Below are 13676 nucleotides of genomic sequence, written 5' to 3' on the forward strand. Positions count from 1 at the left end.
AATTTTGTATGGCAGCCAAAATGGACTAGATAGAAATCAGATTATACACAGGTTATTCATCTAAAAAATACAAGAGAATTGAATAGTAATGGGTTAGTTTCAATGAACTATGATAATATGATCAATAGCCTTGCAAAGAGACAATGGTCATCACAGATTGAAGCCATCCTGGGCAACATATCATGATCCTGTCTCAAAATAAAATCTAAACAACAAAACATAGCTCAGTGTACAGCGCTTATCTAACATGCACAAAGTTCAATGGGAGGTCCCCTACCTACCTCCCTCTGAACCATGCTCAGACATACAACATAAATATAGCTCCCTATATTTCTAAGATTTATGCAGACTATTGCACATTTACCCATATAGTCACAAGTTTTTTCTTCTAGATCTAAAAAGCAAGAATCATCTACTTCAGTTATCTGTTTATCATAGTCTGAACATAACATAAAACTTTACTATTTAAGAAATATTAATTTCTAAGAGTTTGGGAATTTCCCTTTAATTTTCACACTTAAAGAGTGAAATAAACAGATGGGCCTGATGGCACATGCCTATAATCCCAGCACTTGGTAGGCTGAGGCAGGAAGATCATTGCAAGTTTGAGACCAGCCTGGGCTACAAAGTGAGCTCAAGGTCAACCTGAACTGCATAGGGAGACCTGTCTCAAAAAGACTTTAAAAAAAAGTGAAATTAAATTTCACATGTTAAAATGCGCTCAAACAATAAAATATTTAAATTATACTTAGATCCTTAGAAAACACTTTATTTAAATATGTATCAGAAAAGAATCTTTAAAATAATCATATCATGCTATAATCATTACCCTTTTGGGAAACAGTATTTTAGTTTCACAAACTTTGGTAATGCTTCCTTTCTACAGTTTCTTTGTTTGATTCCCATTACTCTAAAAAACATTAATGTACTAAGAACTGTATAAAGTAATGATATGTGCAGCCATATAGTCAACCTTCAGCATCCAAAGGGGATTCACTACAGAAGCTCTCAAGGACACCAATGTCCATACTACTCAAGTCCTTTATACAAAATAACATAGTATATACATGTTCACACATATCTTCCCATGTAATCATTTTTAGATTACTTAAAATATAAATGCTATTAACTGCTATGCTGTACTATTTAGGAAATACATAAGATAAAACCATCACAAGCCTCAGGGCACAGTACATAAACAAAACACAAGGCAAACAATGCTGAAACAGGGCATGTTGGAGAGGCTGAGGACCTGTGAAATGCTGCAAGACTGCTGGTCCTACACATCCCTTCATTCTTGTAGATACAGTGGAGTGGCCAGCACATGGCAAATTCAAGTTTTACATTGTGGAACCTGTTAGAATTTTTAAAATATGTGTGATAAGCAGTTGGCTGAATTCATAGATGTGAAACCCACAGATATGGAGAACTGAGAGCTTAGCCTATGTGTGCATGTGAGTGTATAAATACGTCACAGGCAAAAATTTTAAAGTACATATTTGATAAAGTTTTAATATCACGGATGAAGTGATAAGCCCTTTGAATTCATAGACTAATGGGTATATTATCATTCAAAGGGCTTATCAGATCACACTTTTCAAAATGTTAAAACCACCACCTTTCCTGCAACTACACAAGCTGCACTTGAATCAATTTCCTATGAAATATTTATCTTTTTTTAAAGCTGATTCGGAATTCCTCAAATATTTCTTTGAGAAGGTAAAAAATAAGCAATTTTTCTTGAAAAGAAATACTAAGATTGTAATCCAGTGTTTTATAAAATTCTTTAATGCAATTACTTGGTATTTTATTGAGCACTGCAAGGGATGAAAAAGCAGGGAAAAAACCTAGTTCTTAACTGCAATCCATAAAGTTTTACATATAACAAACTATAATTAATCTGATATCCATCTGATAATATTAATGGCTATCTTCTTCATTTTTTTAAAACTTTCTGAGTCAGGGTTTTACTATGCAATTCAGGGTGGCCTTGAAGTCACTTTGCAGCAGCAATTCTCCTGCCTCAGCCCCCTGAGTGCTAGGATTACAGGTATGTACCAACACACTTGGCTTCTTCTTCTTCTTCTTCTTTTTCTTAAAGGTGCTAATATAACCCTAAATAGAAGTTCTAAACACATCCAGAAGAATCAGTGATGATTTTCTGGAGAGGATAAGAAAAGAGTTAAGAACTGAAGAACAAATATAAACCAAATAACCAAGTAAGTTCGATTAAGTGGATTCAAGGAATAGTTAGCAACAAACGGAAATACAAAGGGGCTGGACAAGGATGGTATGTTAGAAAATAAAAGGAAAATCCAAGTGTCATCTACCAAGAAGCATGTGGGGGTCAGAGGTTTATAACAAGTTGTTGAAGGATTCTCATTAATGAATGGGCATGACTAGATAATCTCTTTCCTGAAGATTATGAGATGATTATGAACAATAAATAAAAATTAAGGATACTAAACAGAAGACTACTACAGTAATCTAGTGAGAAAACTAAGAGGATGAAATGAGAAAACAGGAACAACTGGATCAGTCAATGGGTAAATCTGGTCCACTGTTTTAATGGAACACTGCCAAGCTTATTCATTTAGCTGCTTTCTCTCTATGGCAGTGTTCAATAGTTATGACTAAAATGGAATGGGCCACCAAGTCTAGACAATTTTCTATCTGGCTCTTTGTAGAAAGTGTGCCAGTCCTTAGGTTAGCTATGCTGCAAATTTCCCATGTGATCTGTGCTGCTCTGTAACAGCTAATCAACAGAGAAGGAGATAAATGTGACAGCTCTGATTTTCAAAATTCTCAGTTAGAGGGTTAGTGATACTATGATTGAGTTAACATGTATTCTGGCTTCCTTTTAATATGCTTTTGCTGTGGAGGTGGCAAAGGAGTTTTTGTGAGACTACTGTGCAAAGCGTTACAGATTTGACTTAGATTCTGTTAACTATAATCACCTGTGTGATATTTAAAAGGCAGAGGTTGAACTTCTAATTCTATTGTTTTCCCCCAACAAGTCTGGTCATGGAAGTGAGTAGATTTTTCTATATTAATTCTAGCAGTCTTTAACATCTGCTTTGTACCCTCATAAGTGTAAAAATGTATAATAGAGGGCATCCACTTATTGATCTGGATAGTATCACACAACATACAGCTTGAGAGCTATTAACTGCACTGAAAAGTAAAACAGCAGGTAGTTTCATGATGAGGAAGGAGCAATACCTGCCCAAGTTGCCCATTCTGCACACTAAAGTAGTCTCATACTCTAAGTTTCCTATGTGAGTGGTACTGCACAGTGACACCTAACCAAAAAAAAAGGTAATCTCAGATTGTGATCCTTTTCTTCAGCCCTCCCAATGATATCCTTCAATAAATCTTTGTTTACTAATACTAGCAAAAGTAGATTCTGTTCTCTATAAGCAAATGTTAACTCATACAAGCCACCTAAGATATGTGGTACACGGATATGGGAGTTCAGAAAAGAGGGCTAGGCTTCAGACTGAAATGTGAATGATATCAGAAGGTGGGAATGTAGAAAATAATTAGTGAATAATCAGTTAGAGCAAAAAGATGCCTAACAGATATAGAAAGCATAAACACTATAGAAGGAAGTAGAGTTATTAAGAAAAGGAAACAAATAGAAAAAAACAGGAAAGATCTGAGATTAGAAAAACTAAGAGAAGAGGGAGTCGAAGAAGTTGAAATATTCACCAAGATCAAAGCTTCAAGAGAAGGAAAAAACCACTAAGAAACACGATAAAAAATTTGAGAGGAAAAAAAACATTTTGGGAAATTTGGAGGACAAAGATGACATAATTGAAAGATTTATTGATGAAGGAATGTTTGAAGCCAGAATAAACTGAGGATCACTTGAGAAGTCAAAAAAAGGAGACAGAGCAATCTAGTCTTCCAAACTTTAGCAGTCAAGCAAATGGGCTAGAAAACAGCTATGTAATAAGTTACAGACATAATCCATATGGCGGATCCCTTGTTCTTTCTACAGGGAAGAAATGTTAGTATTTTTGAATGCTGCAAGTAGAAAAAGAAAGGCTAAAGATTTCAGATAAGCAAAGGAGTAAAGCATGGAAGCAAGCAAGGGCATTGGGAATCAGCCTATAATAAAAAGGTAAATGATTTAATGGAGTTGGATCTTTGAGAATGAAGGTGACAGAAAGCAGAAAAGGCTGTTTCATGGCTCTGATTTTCTGTGTGAAATGTGAGATGCGATCATCTGACGACAGTAAGGAAGAAGGAACCAGGTTGGAACTAGGTTTACAGTGAATACAGAAGACTTGAAATAGCTATTTGTAAAATGATAGAGAAAACTGGACATATTAAAAAGTAATGAGATCCAAGCTGCATTCAAGAATCATAAATTTTAATTATATCAATATTACAGTTGTCTGTTTTTTGTTTCCTTTCTGAACAGCACTGAACAGTTTAGGCATGGAAGCAAAAATAGAGATAAATGTTCAAGGACCCACAGATGGCATTCTGCAGTGCAGGCTTAGCAGAAAAATAAGCAGAAAAGAATTCGAGGGTATCATTAAGCAATGATTCTTGGTTCCGACCTAGGGCCCAGAAACTTGTGAGTACTGTGCTTAGCTCTCTGAATTTTATAAAGAAAATTGTCTCAGCAACTTTGACACATACTTAAGAATCACTAGTTAGGAAAACATTTGAAGAGACAGATCTTAGATCAATTTAATATAGAAATAAACAGTAGAACCAAGAAGGGAACAGGTGTATGGTTGAGAGAGCAGGAAACAATAAGAGTTGTATATACCACTAATTTTCTCAATAAATTAACAGAAAATAATTACATTGTTTTAAAAGGAGCAGGAGAGGAAAAACGGGGGTCTAGAGTCAAAGAATGAAATGTGAGAGATACAGACCAAAATGCTAATGATGATAGTATATAAGGCTGGTAACAGAAAAATGATGATAAAATCGAAGAGGAGGGTATAGTAGACTCAAGTTTGGGCCGGTGGGTGTTAAACAACTGTAAGTCCAATGTATGAGATTACTCTTCTATCTAAGTACTCATAACACAAGATGATGGATTTGTGATGGAGAGAAAATAGCACTGCCTAAGTCATAAATACACAGGAAAGACAAAGCTATCACATTAAGTAAAAAGGCAACACTTTATAGGAAGTCAATTTCCATGGTAAAACCCCAAAGAAGGTAAAATTTATACAAGTTGAAAGATTACAAAGTTAAAACCCCTGGCCACTCCATAGGAAGACAACAGCCCTTAATTTAATTGAGGGCAGAAAATATGAATAAGAGAATCTAAACAATCGTATCTCTTAAAACTAGATAAGCATTTATCCTTACAGTGCAATCTGAAGCTAAAATATAAGTGACTAAGCTGATAGAATTGATCTTTAGTGTTAGAAGATAGGATCATGCCTATAATGCCTATTTTTGGTGAAGAGAAACCACAATAATCACACGACGGTAAGATTCTAAGAAAGATGTCTTTTTTTTTTTGTTTTTTTGTTTTTTTTGTTTTTATCGGTACCAGGGATCGAACTCACGACTGCCTGCTTGCAAGGCAAGCGCTTGGTAATATCCTATTTTTTAACCTGAGTTTTGATTTCACAGCTATGTTCTTAATGCCATATTTTGTTCTATATGAACATTTAAGATTTGTTCACATTTTAATATGTACACAATATTCAATGTTAAAAGTTTATTTTTAAAATATAACTGATACAAATATAACAGATACTTTGCTATATCTTTTATTTATTTACTTGGGGGTACTGGGAATCACTCAGGGCCTTGCATTTGCCAGGCAGGGTGCCTCTGAACTACATTCCTGGCCCCTTTTTAAATTACAATTATTTGGAAATTAGAAAATAATTACCTAATTTAGATATTAAGTGCCGAACATTAATAATTATTTCTGTCCAATGCAAATGAACCGAATGACATTTAAGAAAATATGAAATATATGTCAAAAATAAGAAAAATATTTTATGTAGAATATAATAAATTAATGACTACACTTAGGTTCGATACAAATGAAAATATCTGGGTGTAATACAAGCACAGAAATCAGACTTAAACAATTTATCTGTTAGTTCTAATTCATTAATATCTTTGGGTTTCTTTTATTTCAGAATATTAAGCACAGGAAAATGGCACCTTAGGAGAAATCTCAATTCAAAAAAATTTTTCTATTATGGTACAGTGATCACAGTACAAGGATCGGGGTTTAGGCAGTGAATAAAATTAGGATCCCAAACATTTCATTTGCTAGCTATGTGATTTTTAACAAATTACTTAAGCCCTCTGTTTCACCACCTATGAAACAGAAATAATAATAATAATACTAATCTTACTGGGTTGTTGAAACAATGTCCTGGACAAAGCAGGCACAACGCATAGGTATTGACTATCAATCTATCTATGCATGCACATCTTATAAAAATATATTTCATATTGGATTCATTATGTATTAGAAATCCTGGTCCATTTTAGAATTAAAACACATGAAAATACATTAAATAAAATGTCTCTGTACTTAGATATGCTCTACTCTCCAACTTAATTTGTAGGCAAAGTTCCACTTTGCTAAAAATAAAGACATAACACCTTTCTCAATTCAAAGCCAAATGACATCTGTATTACAACATATTTTTATATTTAAAAAGTGATATTTTTATTACCTGAGTCTCTACACCCTGCTCTAGCAGCCTTTTAGCTTGATTTTCCACTTCAAGTCGAGCTCTTGCAATAAAAAGTAGATCATTTTCTATTGCTTCTATTCCAGAAAGATCTATTCCTTGAGAAAGATAATCTATTAAAAAAACACATATACACATTAAATATTTTAATATCAAATGAATACTAAGGTATCTAAATATCATGTATAAATTTCTTCAAAAATATTCTACATTTGCTGTGGGACATAGTTTCATTTCAATATCTGTATTTTTAAAAAGTTTTCCAAACATTCTCTACTTAATTTGTAATTCATTGTATTAAATAAGATCATACTGGCTAGGCAAAGATAGAAATCATATTTAAAGACAAAGCAGTGCCAACAGATTATATAAAATACTGTCAAATTGATTTTTATGTAAATAAAATAAATATCTCTAATATTTTCAGAAAAGTCTCAAGGGGCTGCTATGGGTTTAAAAGTTACTCTGTAACAGTAAAACATGTGAAGGAAATGTATACCATGTAGAGAAATGATTAATAAATTATGACAATACCATTTTGCAAGTTTACATGGTCAAGTAGATCTAATAATTACACTGAAGGATATTTATGAGAAAACAATGAAGAATATACAGAGGAATTAAATTATTTATATGATTATATAAATAAATATGTACAATAAGTATTAAATAGTGCTAACATTAAGTTTTATTTACATATTCAGAATTTTAATAATTTTAAATGTTTATGCTTATTCTTACTCATATTTCAAGTAATTAAAACACCAGGAATAAAGTCAAAGCTTAAATAAGCAATTTTTTTTTCGGTAACAAACATCTAACTCATAACCTTGTGCTTGTCAGGCAGGTGCTAGTGCTGCTGAGCTAAATCCATCAAGCAACTTAGACACACTCCAACAATTCCTATTTTCTACTGTAAAGATTGTATTAGTATTTCTAAAAGTCAAATAATACACATAATATTGTATTAGTTCTTAAAAATAAAATTTATTTAGATCATTTATTTAGATGCCTCCTTTTGCCAGTTAAAAGAATTATCAAATTAATATTTCACAGGTAAAATATACAATATCTAGATGGGATTTTCAGACAAGATATTGTCATAAAAGTAGAATATGTTGTCTCAAAAAGAAGAATTTGATGCAAATAACATCTGAGTACTGGATAAAATGCAATGCTTTTCAAATAAATTTCTGAAATTCAAGAAATACTTTAAAAGGAGTAGAAATCATAGAACTCCACGTCCCAGAAGCAAAATGGATCACTGTTTAGAATCCCCAAATTCTAAACTAGCACCAAAAATAGTACAAAGCTATTCTGCGGATGTTTATGTGAAAAAGAGCAGAGGAAGCAAAAACAGACAGGGACTTGAGATTTGGCTGTAATTACTTACCAACAAAAGTGCTTCCTTCTACTTTGACTTTGCAAAAGGCATCATGCAAATTATAAATAATTTTCAGATGTTTCTGAAATATCTTTCCCACCCATTAGTTATTCTGCTGTTATTTTTATTTGTAATTAAACTTAATTACAGTATTATTTTTAATGAAAGGGGGCTGAGATCTAGAACCAGTGTTGCCTACATGTCAATAAACACAAGCTCTCCACTGAGTTGCATTTTCAGCCCTATAAGATTGCAAGGGTGCCAATTCTTTGTATTTCTTCAATGCTTCCTAGCTGTGTGAAAGTAATCCCAGAATCAGACAGCCCTGGACCGAACCCATGAAACCATCAGCCAAAGTAAAGCTTCTTTCTTTAAATTATTTATGTTAGACATTTTGTCCCCACAATGGAAAAGTCACTAATACATGCAAATAGTTTATTAATATAAGCATTTACCCACCATATTTTTTGATAATGGCTCAATATTCATCAAATGAATAAAATAAAAATGTAAATCTTCTGTTAAAAAAGGAATATTTATTATTGTAAACAACTACCTTAATCATCTTTATATATACATATTTTATATATCAAGAATTACTACCTTGAGAAAGTGTCAAAGATGGAAATTCTGGATCAAACACATACTTTAAAATTTTGTAATACAAATTATTATGCTACTTTTCAAAAGGGCTATATATCACTCACACAATTTTTTCTAATAATCTATGGGAGTCATCTAACCATGCACAGCCCCTGATGTTACTATTACATGTTGTTATAAGAAATGTTTTTATTGATCATCTAATATGTTTTTAAGTAATGAGGCTACATATCATTACCTAAATATACTTTCCTTTTGAAAATATCTACAATATTAATGTGTGAAAACCCATTAAACTTCTGTTATAATCTTTTAATTTATGTAAAATGAAATAGTAACTACCCACTGAAACAACTTTCAAATCTTTAAAATACCTCTAGTTACTTATTCAAGATCAAACCTACGGCCATGCATATGCTCTATCACTGACCTACATTCCCAGCCCTGAAATATCCACTCACCTATGTATGTATGTATGTATGTATGCACGCATGCATGTATGTATGCATGCATGCATGTATTTGGGGGATTGTTTTGGAGGCAGGCTTTTGCTAACGTAGTCTGAGCTGGCCTTGAACTCACTATGCAGTCTAGCCTAGCCTCCAAAGCACGGCAATCCTCCTGCCTCACTTGAAATATTTTTTAACTAAAAGTTAATTCTTACTAAATTTTACAGAAAATAAATAATCCTTTCAGAGGTAGAATGAAAAAAGTGCTGAACTGAGAATGATAGCATCTGCGCTTTAATTCTACTCAGCTGTACCTACTATTTCTAAGACTCCAACAAGAACAGCTCAATGAAGAAGGTTGTACGGGCACACATGATAATGTACATAAAGTATGTTTTCTAAACCATAAAAAAGCTACAAATAAGTAGGCTACTATTTTCACGATGGAGTCTTAGTTATTAATTGTTTTCTTTCCCATAAGGGTTGAGAGAGAAAAAAGCCCCAAAGAACAAATAAATACAGATTAACATTTGTACTTTTCCAGTCAATCTTTAATTGTTATTACCACATAAACTATGCACAGAATCGCTGTAGGCTAAGTAAACTCCTCTGGCTGAAACTTATATTTCAAGTCAAAGTGCTTCTCAGGGCATGTTTGATCTTCCTTGTTCTTCAAAGCTTCAGGAAAATTTAGCATCAAAAGCCTGACTCCTTTTTTCTCCCTCACTCTAGGGAGAAGGAAAATATCTAAACCATTAAAAAAGAAGACAGTTTTCCTTTCCTAAGTCCTACTGCCTAACAGGTAGATCTTGCTTTAGTTAGCACAAGCAATTGCGTAAGGCCAACAGGGAGAAGACTGCACTGTCTATTTGCTCCTCTGGGAATCCTTTCTCTGTTGGCCTGACTTTCTAAGCCCGATGCTGATATGCCAATATACTTTAGAATCACAGGTTTATTGTTTAAAAATCAATCTCCTTTATTCCCTAAAGAAAAGCACCTCAGATGCAGTACTTAGTACCTTCTTTTCAATCACTACCTCACCAGAAATTGTAGTAGGCATCCTTTCTTAAATGCACCAGATAAAGTCAGCAGAACTACAGAAAAACAATGAGCACTATCATAAACCAAAAGCATCTGACACAGAGAATTCCTCTTAACAAAAGCACAACACAAGTTCTGCTCAACTACACAATTTAATCAACCATTCATGTCCTGGGTCATAAAACAAAGTTTTAAAGTTTCAATTTTAATTGCATTTTGCTTTGTTGAGACAGGGTCTCATTATGTTGCTCAGGATGACCTTAAAGTATGACGGATGTTTTCATAGTTTATGTGGTAATATCAATTAAGACTGACTGGAAAAGTACAAATGTTACAGTATTATGTTTATTTGTTCTTTAGGGCTTTTTTCCTCTCTGAACCCTTAGCAGAAAGAAAAGGATTAATAACTAAGACTCTATTATTAAAACAGTAGCCTACTTATATTTTTTATAGTTTAGAACACATACTTCATCCAATCCTCCTGTCTCAGGATCCTTATAATCCCCTGGGATTACACGTATGTACCACTTTGTTCTACCACAAAATAAACTTGTTTTGAATTTCAAAAACTTAAAATCACACAAAGTACTTTCTTTCATCATACTGGATCAAACAAGTAAACTTTCCAAACTTTAAAAAAGTAAGTAACTCATTTATAATTCATGGATCACAAAAGATCCTAAAAGAAATTTTTAAAAAAGATTGAACCGAATCAAAGTTAAAATATTTGTTTTAAAGATCTTTGTGACTAGATGTAATTAGAGCAACAGTTACAATACTAATGTGATTGTAGAAAAAAAATCATACAATTATAAAAAAGGTCACAAATAACTCAATCTACCGGAAAAACCTAGAAAAAAGTAAAATAAGCCCAGTAAGAAGAGAACTAAGTAAGATAAGAAAAGGAAATCAAAGAACCAAAATAGGAAACTGGGGAAAATCAAGCTGAAAGTTGTTTTTTTGTTGTTGTTGTTTGTTTGGTAAAGCATGAAGTTGATAATTCCCTGAAGACCCACAAAAAATAAAAAGGAACATGAATTATCAATATCAGCAATAAAAGTGTCATTTTAGGTTTCACAGGCACTAAAATGATAGCAAAATAAAATGAATACCTGCATAACACAGAAGAAATACCATAATCCATGTATTATCTATACAGATCTATAATTATTGAAGAAATGAGTCTGTACTTCAAAGCATGCTAAATAAGCAAAAACAATCTACAGGCCTACAAATTTTCACTAGTGAAAAGAAGCCCATCTATAAAGAAGCACCACTTTCGAAAAGTAGAAAAGGGGAGGAGCGGGTTCGCCTAACACTATCCCTCTAAAGAGGACACAGAAGTCTTCAAAATACTAGCAAATCTGATTTTCCTGGTAGAAAAGGCAAGTAAATATTTAAATACACACACACACACACACACACACACACACACATCAATCTCCCTAATAAACATAAATGCAAAAATTATCAACAAGAAATTATCAAATGGAATCTTGCAAAATATAAAATAATACATCATGACAAAGTTAGAGATTTCTTCAAATGCTAGAAAACAGAAGACAGTAATTTAAAAATATTCTAAAACAAATAAAATCAGTTTATAACAAAACACACATAAAAATACTCTTTAAAGATGCAGAAAAAGAGAAAAGACTAAAGCATAAACAAACGATACAGGTAGAAAAACTCTAGAAAATGCAAGCCAAAATTGGGTCAGTGGTTCCCTAGGGATGGGAGGGATTTTTTTTTTTTTTTTTTTTTTAGAGAAAGGTGGCAGAGAAATCTCATTTGGATACTTCTGGGAACTAAATATGTTTATTTTGATTGTATGGAAAGTTTGTTTCTCAGACATAGAAATATGCCAAAATTTACCAAGCTGTACATTTTTTAAAACTGAGGTTACTATGGCTCAATTATGTTTCAGTATTTTTTGGAGAAAGAAAATCTGCAATGGAAACATCAAAAGAGCCTCAGGCTTTTCAACAGTTTTTAAAATCTCACTTTCCTTCTTTCACTATCACTATGAAAGCCATCAAGAAGGACCTGCATGCCTATGATTTTCTCTTTCAGACAGCCACTGAAGTGACTAGGTGCTGCCCAAGCACATACACGGGCACCAGTCCTGCATTTACATTAGAGCTCTGTCAAAAGATGGAAAAGACAACTACAAAGATGGCAGCCCTCTTATTCAAACAGTTGCTCAGGGCTGGTGATAGGGGTCCGCGGCATAAGCACCGGCAGGCGGGTGAAGGTTCTGAGTTAGATTCCTGGTACCAAAAACAAACAGTGACACTAAGCTACAACACCAGTTAGTAGGACAGTTACAATAGTTGCTATATTGTATATTGTTATCTTCACAGTAGCTGTTCAGAGTACAAGATATAGGTATGATACCTTGTCTAAACAGTATTAGCACAAAAACATTCTTTTCAAGGAACAGAAAAAAGCTAGCTGTATAGCTAACTATATTGTGTTTACATATTTTTTCTTTTTCCTTTTCTTCCTTTAGCCTATCACAGTCTGTATTTTCTTTTGAACAGTTTCTTCCCAATTCGCAATATTTATTATACATTTTTTATCCTATTGTTCAGTTTCTCATTCTAGTAAAACATACATGGGTCTGATTTATTTCACAGATGAATACGGTTTCAAGTTGCATCCATTTACCTGTAAGTCTCCACTTTATCCTTCTTTATGACTGAATAGTGCTCCACTGTATTAAAAAAAACACCTCTTTTTATCCATTTCTTCGTTAATGGATACCGGGGTTGTTTCCAACACTTAGTTATTATAAATTGTACTGCTATAAACATGGCTGCACACATATTGCTGTGGTGTGGTGTTTTTAATTCTTCTGGGAAAATATCTAGAAGGGGAATTGCTGTGTCAAACGGGATCTTGAATCCTACTTTTTTGAGGAATCGTCACACTTCTTTCAATAGTGGTTGCACCAGGCTACACTCTCACCAACAGTGGGGGTTCCTTTTTCCCCACAGCCACTCCAGTATTTGTTATTGGTTGATTTCTTGATGATAACTATTCTTCCTGAAATGACATGGAATCTCAGTGTTGTTTTAGTTTACATTTTTCAAATGACCAGTGATGTTGAACATCTTTTTTCATGTATCTATCTATGGATGTAGCTTAGTGGTAGAGTGTCTGACCGTATGTGCAAGGTCCTGTACAAGGTCTTTTTTTTTTTTTTTTTTTTTTTTTTTTTTGTCTTTTTCCTTTTTATCGGTACCGGGGATCGAACTCACGACTGCCTGCTTGCAAGGCACACGCTTATGCCACTGAGCGAAATCCCCAGCCCCTGGTCCTGTGCCAGGTCAATTCCCAGTAATACATATCTCTGCTACAAAACTAGGAAATGTATCTATCTATATCTTAAGAAATGTATCTATCTATATCTTACTCTTCTATAAATAATATTCATCATATAAACATCTGCCACTATAGAATCTTGTCATATATATGATATCATAACAAATTTTGGAC

General features: G+C 33.3%; 1 protein-coding gene across 1 annotated transcript in view; it reads right to left on the reverse strand.

The window, feature by feature from the left end:
- Positions 1–13676, reverse strand: part of Cog5 (component of oligomeric golgi complex 5) — a 288720-nt gene that overhangs the window by 143121 nt on the left and 131923 nt on the right. Inside the window, exon 7 of the mRNA XM_013152408.3 lies at positions 6681–6811. Coding sequence (XP_013007862.3) covers positions 6681–6811 — 131 coding nt within the window. The remainder of the gene's footprint in view (positions 1–6680; positions 6812–13676) is intronic.

This window comes from Cavia porcellus, unplaced genomic scaffold (genome assembly GCF_034190915.1).
Source record: "Cavia porcellus strain 051 isolate PalLab524CR breed Dunkin Hartley unplaced genomic scaffold, mCavPor4.1 scaffold_2, whole genome shotgun sequence".
Lineage (NCBI taxonomy): Eukaryota > Metazoa > Chordata > Mammalia > Rodentia > Caviidae > Cavia > Cavia porcellus.